General features: G+C 27.2%; 1 protein-coding gene across 1 annotated transcript; it reads right to left on the bottom strand.

Moving 5' to 3' along the window:
• Positions 1-371: 371 nt before the first annotated feature.
• Positions 372-4,422, bottom strand: LOC127282516 (high affinity copper uptake protein 1-like). Its single transcript, XM_051306788.1, has 4 exons — positions 4,332-4,422; positions 2,171-2,304; positions 2,020-2,076; positions 372-647 (listed from the first exon to the last, which is right to left on the bottom strand). The coding sequence occupies exons 1-4, from the start codon at positions 4,338-4,340 to the stop codon at positions 449-451; spliced, it is 399 nt and encodes a 132-aa protein (XP_051162745.1). The 5' UTR covers positions 4,341-4,422; the 3' UTR covers positions 372-448.
• Positions 4,423-15,010: the final 10,588 nt, after the last annotated feature.

Genomic DNA, 15,010 nt, shown 5'->3' with positions numbered 1-15,010 from the left:
AGTACACAACGTTTACCAAGAAATTTTTTTTAAAAGTTGTATATTAAGCTTAAATTACATATTAAAGCATTCTTCAAATAACTATTTCGCCTATGTTAAATATATATAATTTAGACGTAATATTTAACTTTTTTAAAAAAATGTCTTTATTGATAAATGTTGCGTACTTCAGCTTCGTCTCAATTCTATTAAATATTAATTATGTAAAAATATAATTTTCATTATTATTATTAACAATGTAATAATATTATAATAAATTAAAAATATTATTGATAATATTAATTTTAATTTCTTTATAATAAACAATCATATCCCTAATTTCGCGCGTTTAATTTTGCTAGTTTAATTTATAAATTAATAAATAAATTAAATTCACATTTTGTTAAAAATATATTAATAAATTATAATTACATTAATTAAATTTTTTACAAAATTAAATAGTCTAATATTATGCACAACATTCGTTATTATTATTTCCTGTTTTTTGCCAAGCAAAAATAAAATAGCCAACACTCATTCCAATAATGACAGCTATGCATAAATAAACATTGTACGTCATAAAAATGAACATCAAAAAGTAACCTAAAATTGCTTGAATTGCGTGTAATATTGTTTGAACAGCGTGAACAATGGATAATAAGCTTTCCCTGCAAAATTAAAAGAAAATAATTTTTTTTTTAGAAATTCTATATTAATTAGGTTAATAAATATTTATCTTCCTTCTTCCCCCCCTTTCTATTAATTAGTGTCGAACAGCTTTATTTGTTTCACTGGTAACTGTCTTATTATTATTATTTTTTTTTAAATATAAATAAATTATTTTCAATAATTTTAATGAAATTTTTCACAAAAATTCAATTATCTTAAACTACTTTTCAATTACAAATTTTATGAAATTCAATAATTGTTTAAAATTAAAAAAAAATCATCAAATTAAATTAACAAAAATTTCAATTTAAAATCACTTGAAATTCAATTATTTTCAAAAATTTTAATTTAAAACCTTCGAAAATTGAATAATTTCCAAAATTTTCCATCTAAATCTTTCTGAAATTTAATAAATTCAACTGTAACTCTTTCAAAATTCAATTATTTTTCATTTTTAAGAACATCAACAATTGTTTAAAATTAAAAAAAAAATCAGCAAATAAAATTAATGAAATTCAATTATTTTTTATGAATTTTATAATAATTCTTCAAAAATTCAATTATCTAAAAGCATTTTTCAATTATAAACTGTTAAAGTTCTATTTTTCTCTGTAATTTTTAATAATTTCTTCAATAACAGAAATAACAAAAAAAATCCAATTAACAATCACTTGAAGTTAAATTATTTTCAAAAATCTGATTGGTAAATTTTAGAAAATTCAATTACTTTTCAAAAATGTTATCTAAAATTATTTAATAAATTATATTCAATTTTGTAAAATTTAATTATTGTCTTTAACAAAATCTAATTCAATTATTTCGAAAAATATTAACTGTAACTCTTTCAAAATTCAATTATTTTTAATATTATTTTTAATAATTTTAATATTTCTTTAAAAATTCAATTATTTAAAAATGTTTCAGATCAAAATTCTAAAATTGAATTATTGTCAGAAATTAAAATAGAAACTACAGCAGTTTGAATTTACAAAAAATGAATTTCAATTGTAAAATGTTCTACAATTCAATTATTTTTAAAAAATTAATTTAAAAATTTGTAAAACTTAATTATTGTGTCCTAAATTTTGTTAACCATTAAAACTAAAAACTATACAAAAATTTTTAATTCGATCTACAAAAAATTTGAAAATGGAAGTTTAAGAATTTTTTGTTAGAAATTTCTCTTAGTTCGATTCTGAAATATTCGAAATAAATTTTCTTCACCCATAAATATTTTAATAATAATAATATTAATAATAATTTATTAATGAAATATATTATAAACAAAATTAAAAAAATTAAATAAATTAAATTTTTAACCTAATTTTTCTCCAGTAAATACAGATCATTGAAAATTAATTAAATATTTACTTTTTAGATGAAACTTTATGTTGACAATTGTTTGAAGTCATTTTATAAAGATAGTCACTGAAACATAAAAATTTTGAATTAATAATTTGAAAATGTTACAATGTATATATATATCATTTGATTAAAAAATGTATAATTCTAATCAATATACCGATAACTTTTCAGTGCTTCATAAACTGTGCCCAGAAGAATGACACCAATTGAGGAACCTAAAATTTCCTGCCAGTTTGTCGTTTGCCATTTTTCAAATAAAATTGTCTCAGTCACGCCAAAATGAAACGACATCTTTAAACGTAAGTAGAAAAGAAAAATAATTAACTATAATATCATGCAATTTTAACATTTTAAATTAAGCAATTCATTTTCTTACTATTTTTTAGTTTACTTAAAAGTACCTATTGTTTATTTTATATTTAATAATTTATAATTTGAAATTTAACCAATAAATAATTGATATATTATGATTTATTATAAAATGGTAATAATTATTAATTAATAATTTATAAGATGATGTTAGTTATGGATAAATGAAAATCGATTATTATTTATAAATAATTTATTTATTTATTTCTATGATTTAAGGGTTTAAAGTTCTTTGATACAAAGTACTTAACAATAATTTTAGATATTAAAAAACTAAAACTAAACAATAAATGTTGAAATCAAAAATGTAAATAATATGTTTCAAAATGCCACTTAAATTAAACTTCATTGTTATTATTAGCATCAGAAATTATTAATTACATTATTGATAACATATAATAATTTATGAAATTATTTACTAATTAATAATAATAATAATAATTTCGATAATTTTTTTTCATCCATTTCTGGATTTTTACCGCTTAGAAAAATATTCTGTTTCAACAATAAAACACATTTTTTTTCCTATTTGTATACAAATGAAAATTTTTGGTTGTTCGAACCAAATATTAGTCACCGTAACCAAATTTTTGTTGTATTAATTAAAATTTTTTAAATCTTCAAATTTTAATTATTATTAGTTATTAAATTAATTAATTAATTAATAATAATTAATTATTATTTCTATTGTCATTATATTTGAGATATGCATAGGAAATTTTTTATAAAAATTAAAATAATTGTTTTTGAAAAAAAAAATGAAAAAAAACCTAGAAATATCACGACTTGTTATTGGATTTTTTTTTTCATATTACTATTTAAAATTTTTTTTTTAAATTCTATATAAAAGAGGACTTTTTTCTAGGCCATGATGAACATATAGTATATATAGATACATTTATGTATATCTCCATGAGAAGGAATTTATAATGAATTCTCCGATGTAGGTGTTGCGATCAATTGTTTGCTTTGTGAATAAATGGATGCAATTTTCAACTCACAATTGTCATGCACATGAAAATTTATGCAAAAGAGAAAGAAAAAGGGGAAAAAAATACAATCGCACATTTTTTTTTCAATATTTGATCTAAAATTTTACGCTTTAAAAAATGAAATTCCTTTCTTACGGAGAATCCATAATTTGTTTCGATTTTCAGATTGGTTTCTCACAATATATATATATATAGATATATAGATATAAAAAAACTCGAAGCATGCAAACAATTTCTCTTCAAGTAATAAGTATACATGGAACTAGAACTCGTATAGTAAATATAGATCAACAATCGTTAGTCTACTTTTGAAAATGAAAATGAAGTGAAAAAAGAATTTTTTTTTTATATTCATATATTGTCTGTTCATAATGACTTTATATTATCAAAGAAATATTTTTTTATAATAAACAAAATATTATTTAATTGAATCAAATAATTTTTAGTTTAACTAAATTAATTTTTATTTAAATCAAATAATAATTTGATTATTATTTGATAATATCAAAGAAAAGTTTTGTATATATTGTAAAATAATTTTTAATTGAATCAAATAATTTTTAGTTAAACCAAATGAATTTGGTTATTTTAATTATATGATAATTGTTAATTTAACCGAATCATCTTTATTTAAATTAATAATTTTTTGTTCAAGTAAAAAAATTTTTTCGTATCGAATAATAATTGCTAATTTAACAAAATCATTTTTATTTAAATTAAATAAATTTTAGTTCAAATAAATTTTTTATTAAATCAAAAAAATTTTTCCAATATAAAAAAAACCGTTAAAAATATTATTTAAATTGAAATTAAAAAAAAAAACAAATAATAATGCAATTCAATTTCCCTTGCGATAAAATGAATGAAATAAAATTACATTAAAATGTAAATATTTAAAAACAAGTATAAGGAAATATTTTTCAAATTCTAAAAAATTATTTTAATATTTTTACTCACTGAATGCATTGTAAATTTTTTTTTTTAAATTTTCGTTTACTTTATTTGTATATGTATCACTTAAGAAGTCAACATTACGATTGTAGGAAAATTCAAACTTAAATTCAAGTATAGATATAATTACGTTATCATAAATATATCTTGATAACATATCATAGATATTATTAGAAAATTCTGTCATTATACTTTTATTGTAAACAAATTAAAAAAATATTTTTTCATATATATATATATATACATATATATTATTATTATTTCCAAACAAATTTAATTTTTTGGAAATAAAATATTGCAATTTTTAAAATAATAAAACATGTTTTTTTTCACAGGAATTTTTATATGTTATTATTAAATTTTTATTGTTATAAAAGTGTATTTCGGGAGTTTTCGAGTATTTTAAAACCGCGATCGTTTATAATAAATATATGTAAAAAAAAATTTTTTTTAGTTAAATTAAAACACGGGTTAGAGAGTTTCCGGAATTTTTAAAATCGCGCGTGTTTCTGTCAGTTTACAATGGATATCACGTAGTTTGAGGAAATCATCATTAAAAATGGAAACAATTATTCTAAGGTATGGAAATAATAATCGTTATAATAATAATTATTGTATTTTTTTTATTTTTACTCTTTTTCTATATTAAAATGTCAAACAATTTTTTTATTGCACAAATTTTGCCGAATTTTAGAAAGATTACTTGAGTTTTCTTACTGTTATTTTTTACCGTAATTTTATTTAAATGTTATACACAGAGCCAGATAGCACGTAAGCTTGTAGCAACCTTACAACCAGCTTACCGCGCAATATTGCTAACATTGCACGGCAAACTTGACGCAAGCTTACTGCAAGCTTCAAGTGTTCCATCTGACCCAAGCTAGCATGGTAACCTTACCGAAAGATTGTAGTGTAAGATTACAGCAAGATTGCACAATAAGATTATCGCAAGATTGCTCAGTAAGCTTGCACGGTAAGCCAAATAACTTTGCTTTCAACTTAAAAATTTTTTTTTAAAATGTTTCGTCCAATTATTTTTAATACTTAAACGCAAAATATTGCTTCAAACCGAGAACAGCGCCATACTGAATGCTACTCTCTATCATATTTTACAAATTTCAACCAAAAACTCTTTACCATATTATAGAAAACTTGGTAATACGAAACCATGTTTTTTGCATGGGGGTCACGTGGGTATTTCCCACATAGCCTTAAGCATCGTTTTAATATGAATTTTTAAGATATTTTCCTGGCAAAAGCAAGCTGCATTAGATGGGCAATTTAAGGCGGCGTTCACTTTGTTATGCACAGTTGCAAATACTTGACACACAAGTAGAGTAACGGGCACAGTGGCTAACACTTTGACAGTAAACGACACCCACTATTACAAAAATAATAATAATTGAGCCGCCGGAAAGTAAAAGGGCGTACAAAATTTGTACAGCCGGCCAACTCAAACGGCCGTACAAACTTTATGCGCCCTTTTACTTTCCGGCGGCTCAATTATGGAATTAACATTATTAAAATATATATTTTAAGAAAATAATAAACTAAAATACAATAATTGGAAGTTACTGAAGTAGCAAGAATGTTATATTTGTTTATTGATAATGTTTAAAAATTATTAGGTACTGCTAAAAAATATTTCAAGAATTATTAATTATAAAACAGGTGTTGTTCACTGTTTTTAAACAAGAATTTTTAAATTAAAAACAAATATAGTTTCAATAACATATACAATTTATAATTCTAAGTATAGAATTTTAAATTTGAACACCTAATTTTTTTCTTATACACAGTAGAACCTATCGTGGCCGAACTATATTCAATTTTTTTTTTTCTTAGGCAGACTATTTTATTGCAATTTCTTGCACAAAATACACCTAAAAGTGTAGAAAAAAATTGACAGCCCGATCCGAGTAGAGGAAGACCATTTTTATGACCAAAAACGCATCAAAAACATAAAAAACTTACCAAAAAAATTCAATTTTTCTTAGGCAGACGATTTTATTGCATATTCTTGCACAAAATACACCGAAAAGTGTAGAAAAAAATTGACACCCAGATCCGAGTAGAGGAAGACCATTTTTATGACCAAAAACGCATCAAAAACATAAAAAACTTACCAAAAAAATTCAATTTTTCTTAGGCAGACGATTTTATTGCATATTCTTGCACAAAATACACCGAAAAGTGTAGAAAAAAATTGACACCCAGATCCGAGTAGAGGAAGACCATTTTTATGACCAAAAACGCATCAAAAACATAAAAAACTTACCAAAAAAATTCAATTTTTCTTAGGCAGACGATTTTATTGCATATTCTTGCACAAAATACACCGAAAAGTGTAGAAAAAAATTGACACCCAGATCCGAGTAGAGGAAGACCATTTTTATGACCAAAACGCATCAAAAACATAAAAAACTTACCAAAAGAATTCAATTTTTCTTAGGCAGACGATTTTATTGCATATTCTTGCACAAAATACACCGAAAAGTGTAGAAAAAAATTGACACCCAGATCCGAGTAGAGGAAGACCATTTTTATGACCAAAAACGCATCAAAAACATAAAAAACTTACCAAAAAAATTCAATTTTTCTTAGGCAGACGATTTTATTGCATATTCTTGCACAAAATACACCGAAAAGTGTAGAAAAAAATTGACACCCAGATCCGAGTAGAGGAAGACCATTTTTATGACCAAAAACGCATCAAAAACATAAAAAACTTACCAAAAGAATTCAATTTTTCTTAGGCAGACGATTTTATTGCATATTCTTGCACAAAATACACCGAAAAGTGTAGAAAAAAATTGACACCCAGATCCGAGTAGAGGAAGACCATTTTTATGACCAAAAACGCATCAAAAACATAAAAAACTTACCAAAAAAATTCAATTTTTCTTAGGCAGACGATTTTATTGCATATTCTTGCACAAAATACACCGAAAAGTGTAGAAAAAAATTGACACCCAGATCCGAGTAGAGGAAGACCATTTTTATGACCAAAACGCATCAAAAACATAAAAAACTTACCAAAAGAATTCAATTTTTCTTAGGCAGACGATTTTATTGCATATTCTTGCACAAAATACACCGAAAAGTGTAGAAAAAAATTGACACCCAGATCCGAGTAAAGGAAGACCATTTTTATGACAAAAAACGCATCAAAAACATAAAAAACTTACCAAAAGAATTCAATTTTTCTTAGGCAGACGATTTTATTGCATATTCTTGCACAAAATACACCGAAAAGTGTAGAAAAAAATTGACACCCAGATCCGAGTAGAGGAAGACCATTTTTATGACCAAAAACGCATCAAAAACATAAAAAACTTACCAAAAGAATTCAATTTTTCTTAGGCAGACGATTTTATTGCATATTCTTGCACAAAATACACCGAAAAGTGTAGAAAAAAATTGACACCCAGATCCGAGTAGAGGAAGACCATTTTTATGACCAAAAACGCATCAAAAACATAAAAAACTTACCAAAAAAATTCAATTTTTCTTAGGCAGACGATTTTATTGCATATTCTTGCACAAAATACACCGAAAAGTGTAGAAAAAAATTGACACCCAGATCCGAGTAGAGGAAGACCATTTTTATGACCAAAAACGCATCAAAAACATAAAAAACTTACCAAAAAAATTCAATTTTTCTTAGGCAGACGATTTTATTGCATATTCTTGCACAAAATACACCGAAAAGTGTAGAAAAAAATTGACACCCAGATCCGAGTAGAGGAAGACCATTTTTATGACCAAAAACGCATCAAAAACATAAAAAACTTACCAAAAAAATTCAATTTTTCTTAGGCAGACGATTTTATTGCATATTCTTGCACAAAATACACCGAAAAGTGTAGAAAAAAATTGACACCCAGATCCGAGTAGAGGAAGACCATTTTTATGACCAAAAACGCATCAAAAACATAAAAAACTTACCAAAAAAATTCAATTTTTCTTAGGCAGACGATTTTATTGCATATTCTTGCACAAAATACACCGAAAAGTGTAGAAAAAAATTGACACCCAGATCCGAGTAGAGGAAGACCATTTTTATGACCAAAAACGCATCAAAAACATAAAAAACTTACCAAAAAAATTCAATTTTTCTTAGGCAGACGATTTTATTGCATATTCTTGCACAAAATACACCGAAAAGTGTAGAAAAAAATTGACACCCAGATCCGAGTAGAGGAAGACCATTTTTATGACCAAAAACGCATCAAAAACATAAAAAACTTACCAAAAAAATTCAATTTTTCTTAGGCAGACGATTTTATTGCATATTCTTGCACAAAATACACCGAAAAGTGTAGAAAAAAATTGACACCCAGATCCGAGTAGAGGAAGACCATTTTTATGACCAAAAACGCATCAAAAACATAAAAAACTTACCAAAAAAATTCAATTTTTCTTAGGCAGACGATTTTATTGCATATTCTTGCACAAAATACACCGAAAAGTGTAGAAAAAAATTGACACCCAGATCCGAGTAGAGGAAGACCATTTTTATGACCAAAAACGCATCAAAAACATAAAAAACTTACCAAAAAAATTCAATTTTTCTTAGGCAGACGATTTTATTGCATATTCTTGCACAAAATACACCGAAAAGTGTAGAAAAAAATTGACACCCAGATCCGAGTAGAGGAAGACCATTTTTATGACCAAAAACGCATCAAAAACATAAAAAACTTACCAAAAAAATTCAATTTTTCTTAGGCAGACGATTTTATTGCATATTCTTGCACAAAATACACCGAAAAGTGTAGAAAAAAATTGACACCCAGATCCGAGTAGAGGAAGACCATTTTTATGACCAAAAACGCATCAAAAACATAAAAAACTTACCAAAAAAATTCAATTTTTCTTAGGCAGACGATTTTATTGCATATTCTTGCACAAAATACACCGAAAAGTGTAGAAAAAAATTGACACCCAGATCCGAGTAGAGGAAGACCATTTTTATGACCAAAAACGCATCAAAAACATAAAAAACTTACCAAAAAAATTCAATTTTTCTTAGGCAGACGATTTTATTGCATATTCTTGCACAAAATACACCGAAAAGTGTAGAAAAAAATTGACACCCAGATCCGAGTAGAGGAAGACCATTTTTATGACCAAAAACGCATCAAAAACATAAAAAACTTACCAAAAAAATTCAATTTTTCTTAGGCAGACGATTTTATTGCATATTCTTGCACAAAATACACCGAAAAGTGTAGAAAAAAATTGACACCCAGATCCGAGTAGAGGAAGACCATTTTTATGACCAAAAACGCATCAAAAACATAAAAAACTTACCAAAAAAATTCAATTTTTCTTAGGCAGACGATTTTATTGCATATTCTTGCACAAAATACACCGAAAAGTGTAGAAAAAAATTGACACCCAGATCCGAGTAGAGGAAGACCATTTTTATGACCAAAAACGCATCAAAAACATAAAAAACTTACCAAAAAAATTCAATTTTTCTTAGGCAGACGATTTTATTGCATATTCTTGCACAAAATACACCGAAAAGTGTAGAAAAAAATTGACACCCAGATCCGAGTAGAGGAAGACCATTTTTATGACCAAAAACGCATCAAAAACATAAAAAACTTACCAAAAAAATTCAATTTTTCTTAGGCAGACGATTTTATTGCATATTCTTGCACAAAATACACCGAAAAGTGTAGAAAAAAATTGACACCCAGATCCGAGTAGAGGAAGACCATTTTTATGACCAAAAACGCATCAAAAACATAAAAAACTTACCAAAAAAATTCAATTTTTCTTAGGCAGACGATTTTATTGCATATTCTTGCACAAAATACACCGAAAAGTGTAGAAAAAAATTGACACCCAGATCCGAGTAGAGGAAGACCATTTTTATGACCAAAAACGCATCAAAAACATAAAAAACTTACCAAAAAAATTCAATTTTTCTTAGGCAGACGATTTTATTGCATATTCTTGCACAAAATACACCGAAAAGTGTAGAAAAAAATTGACACCCAGATCCGAGTAGAGGAAGACCATTTTTATGACCAAAAACGCATCAAAAACATAAAAAACTTACCAAAAAAATTCAATTTTTCTTAGGCAGACGATTTTATTGCATATTCTTGCACAAAATACACCGAAAAGTGTAGAAAAAAATTGACACCCAGATCCGAGTAGAGGAAGACCATTTTTATGACCAAAAACGCATCAAAAACATAAAAAACTTACCAAAAAAATTCAATTTTTCTTAGGCAGACGATTTTATTGCATATTCTTGCACAAAATACACCGAAAAGTGTAGAAAAAAATTGACACCCAGATCCGAGTAGAGGAAGACCATTTTTATGACCAAAAACGCATCAAAAACATAAAAAACTTACCAAAAAAATTCAATTTTTCTTAGGCAGACGATTTTATTGCATATTCTTGCACAAAATACACCGAAAAGTGTAGAAAAAAATTGACACCCAGATCCGAGTAGAGGAAGACCATTTTTATGACCAAAAACGCATCAAAAACATAAAAAACTTACCAAAAAAATTCAATTTTTCTTAGGCAGACGATTTTATTGCATATTCTTGCACAAAATACACCGAAAAGTGTAGAAAAAAATTGACACCCAGATCCGAGTAGAGGAAGACCATTTTTATGACCAAAAACGCATCAAAAACATAAAAAACTTACCAAAAAAATTCAATTTTTCTTAGGCAGACGATTTTATTGCATATTCTTGCACAAAATACACCGAAAAGTGTAGAAAAAAATTGACACCCAGATCCGAGTAGAGGAAGACCATTTTTATGACCAAAAACGCATCAAAAACATAAAAAACTTACCAAAAAAATTCAATTTTTCTTAGGCAGACGATTTTATTGCATATTCTTGCACAAAATACACCGAAAAGTGTAGAAAAAAATTGACACCCAGATCCGAGTAGAGGAAGACCATTTTTATGACCAAAAACGCATCAAAAACATAAAAAACTTACCAAAAAAATTCAATTTTTCTTAGGCAGACGATTTTATTGCATATTCTTGCACAAAATACACCGAAAAGTGTAGAAAAAAATTGACACCCAGATCCGAGTAGAGGAAGACCATTTTTATGACCAAAAACGCATCAAAAACATAAAAAACTTACCAAAAAAATTCAATTTTTCTTAGGCAGACGATTTTATTGCATATTCTTGCACAAAATACACCGAAAAGTGTAGAAAAAAATTGACACCCAGATCCGAGTAGAGGAAGACCATTTTTATGACCAAAAACGCATCAAAAACATAAAAAACTTACCAAAAAAATTCAATTTTTCTTAGGCAGACGATTTTATTGCATATTCTTGCACAAAATACACCGAAAAGTGTAGAAAAAAATTGACACCCAGATCCGAGTAGAGGAAGACCATTTTTATGACCAAAAACGCATCAAAAACATAAAAAACTTACCAAAAAAATTCAATTTTTCTTAGGCAGACGATTTTATTGCATATTCTTGCACAAAATACACCGAAAAGTGTAGAAAAAAATTGACACCCAGATCCGAGTAGAGGAAGACCATTTTTATGACCAAAAACGCATCAAAAACATAAAAAACTTACCAAAAAAATTCAATTTTTCTTAGGCAGACGATTTTATTGCATATTCTTGCACAAAATACACCGAAAAGTGTAGAAAAAAATTGACACCCAGATCCGAGTAGAGGAAGACCATTTTTATGACCAAAAACGCATCAAAAACATAAAAAACTTACCAAAAAAATTCAATTTTTCTTAGGCAGACGATTTTATTGCATATTCTTGCACAAAATACACCGAAAAGTGTAGAAAAAAATTGACACCCAGATCCGAGTAGAGGAAGACCATTTTTATGACCAAAAACGCATCAAAAACATAAAAAACTTACCAAAAAAATTCAATTTTTCTTAGGCAGACGATTTTATTGCATATTCTTGCACAAAATACACCGAAAAGTGTAGAAAAAAATTGACACCCAGATCCGAGTAGAGGAAGACCATTTTTATGACCAAAAACGCATCAAAAACATAAAAAACTTACCAAAAAAATTCAATTTTTCTTAGGCAGACGATTTTATTGCATATTCTTGCACAAAATACACCGAAAAGTGTAGAAAAAAATTGACACCCAGATCCGAGTAGAGGAAGACCATTTTTATGACCAAAAACGCATCAAAAACATAAAAAACTTACCAAAAAAATTCAATTTTTCTTAGGCAGACGATTTTATTGCATATTCTTGCACAAAATACACCGAAAAGTGTAGAAAAAAATTGACACCCAGATCCGAGTAGAGGAAGACCATTTTTATGACCAAAAACGCATCAAAAACATAAAAAACTTACCAAAAAAATTCAATTTTTCTTAGGCAGACGATTTTATTGCATATTCTTGCACAAAATACACCGAAAAGTGTAGAAAAAAATTGACACCCAGATCCGAGTAGAGGAAGACCATTTTTATGACCAAAAACGCATCAAAAACATAAAAAACTTACCAAAAAAATTCAATTTTTCTTAGGCAGACGATTTTATTGCATATTCTTGCACAAAATACACCGAAAAGTGTAGAAAAAAATTGACACCCAGATCCGAGTAGAGGAAGACCATTTTTATGACCAAAAACGCATCAAAAACATAAAAAACTTACCAAAAAAATTCAATTTTTCTTAGGCAGACGATTTTATTGCATATTCTTGCACAAAATACACCGAAAAGTGTAGAAAAAAATTGACACCCAGATCCGAGTAGAGGAAGACCATTTTTATGACCAAAAACGCATCAAAAACATAAAAAACTTACCAAAAAAATTCAATTTTTCTTAGGCAGACGATTTTATTGCATATTCTTGCACAAAATACACCGAAAAGTGTAGAAAAAAATTGACACCCAGATCCGAGTAGAGGAAGACCATTTTTATGACCAAAAACGCATCAAAAACATAAAAAACTTACCAAAAAAATTCAATTTTTCTTAGGCAGACGATTTTATTGCATATTCTTGCACAAAATACACCGAAAAGTGTAGAAAAAAATTGACACCCAGATCCGAGTAGAGGAAGACCATTTTTATGACCAAAAACGCATCAAAAACATAAAAAACTTACCAAAAAAATTCAATTTTTCTTAGGCAGACGATTTTATTGCATATTCTTGCACAAAATACACCGAAAAGTGTAGAAAAAAATTGACACCCAGATCCGAGTAGAGGAAGACCATTTTTATGACCAAAAACGCATCAAAAACATAAAAAACTTACCAAAAAAATTCAATTTTTCTTAGGCAGACGATTTTATTGCATATTCTTGCACAAAATACACCGAAAAGTGTAGAAAAAAATTGACACCCAGATCCGAGTAGAGGAAGACCATTTTTATGACCAAAAACGCATCAAAAACATAAAAAACTTACCAAAAAAATTCAATTTTTCTTAGGCAGACGATTTTATTGCATATTCTTGCACAAAATACACCGAAAAGTGTAGAAAAAAATTGACACCCAGATCCGAGTAGAGGAAGACCATTTTTATGACCAAAAACGCATCAAAAACATAAAAAACTTACCAAAAGAATTCAATTTTTCTTAGGCAGACGATTTTATTGCATATTCTTGCACAAAATACACCGAAAAGTGTAGAAAAAAATTGACACCCAGATCCGAGTAGAGGAAGACCATTTTTATGACCAAAAACGCATCAAAAACATAAAAAACTTACCAAAAAAATTCAATTTTTCTTAGGCAGACGATTTTATTGCATATTCTTGCACAAAATACACCGAAAAGTGTAGAAAAAAATTGACACCCAGATCCGAGTAGAGGAAGACCATTTTTATGACCAAAAACGCATCAAAAACATAAAAAACTTACCAAAAAAATTCAATTTTTCTTAGGCAGACGATTTTATTGCATATTCTTGCACAAAATACACCGAAAAGTGTAGAAAAAAATTGACACCCAGATCCGAGTAGAGGAAGACCATTTTTATGACCAAAAACGCATCAAAAACATAAAAAACTTACCAAAAAAATTCAATTTTTCTTAGGCAGACGATTTTATTGCATATTCTTGCACAAAATACACCGAAAAGTGTAGAAAAAAATTGACACCCAGATCCGAGTAGAGGAAGACCATTTTTATGACCAAAAACGCATCAAAAACATAAAAAACTTACCAAAAAAATTCAATTTTTCTTAGGCAGACGATTTTATTGCATATTCTTGCACAAAATACACCGAAAAGTGTAGAAAAAAATTGACACCCAGATCCGAGTAGAGGAAGACCATTTTTATGACCAAAAACGCATCAAAAACATAAAAAACTTACCAAAAAAATTCAATTTTTCTTAGGCAGACGATTTTATTGCATATTCTTGCACAAAATACACCGAAAAGTGTAGAAAAAAATTGACACCCAGATCCGAGTAGAGGAAGACCATTTTTATGACCAAAAACGCATCAAAAACATAAAAAACTTACCAAAAAAATTCAATTTTTCTTAGGCAGACGATTTTATTGCATATTCTTGCACAAAATACACCGAAAAGTGTAGAAAAAAATTGACACCCAGATCCGAGTAGAGGAAGACCATTTTTATGACCAAAAACGCATCAAAAACATAAAAAACTTACCAAAAAAATTCAATTTTTCTTAGGCAGACGATTTTATTGCATATTCTTG

Source organism: Leptopilina boulardi, unplaced genomic scaffold (assembly GCF_019393585.1).
Source record: "Leptopilina boulardi isolate dan_hultmark-lab unplaced genomic scaffold, ZJU_Lbou_2.1 LbouV2_300, whole genome shotgun sequence".
Lineage (NCBI taxonomy): Eukaryota > Metazoa > Arthropoda > Insecta > Hymenoptera > Figitidae > Leptopilina > Leptopilina boulardi.
The sequence above is the reverse complement of the archived record's forward strand: the minus strand, read 5'-3'. Positions and strand labels throughout refer to the sequence as shown.

Coding starts and splice junctions, on each gene's coding strand:
- LOC127282516 (XM_051306788.1), bottom strand. Junction 2,077..2,170: donor GAAGCACTGAAAAGTTATCG/GTATATTGATTA, acceptor TTTATGTTTCAG/TGACTATCTTTATAAAATGA. Junction 648..2,019: donor CATAAAGTTTCATCTAAAAA/GTAAATATTTAA, acceptor TTAATTTTGCAG/GGAAAGCTTATTATCCATTG.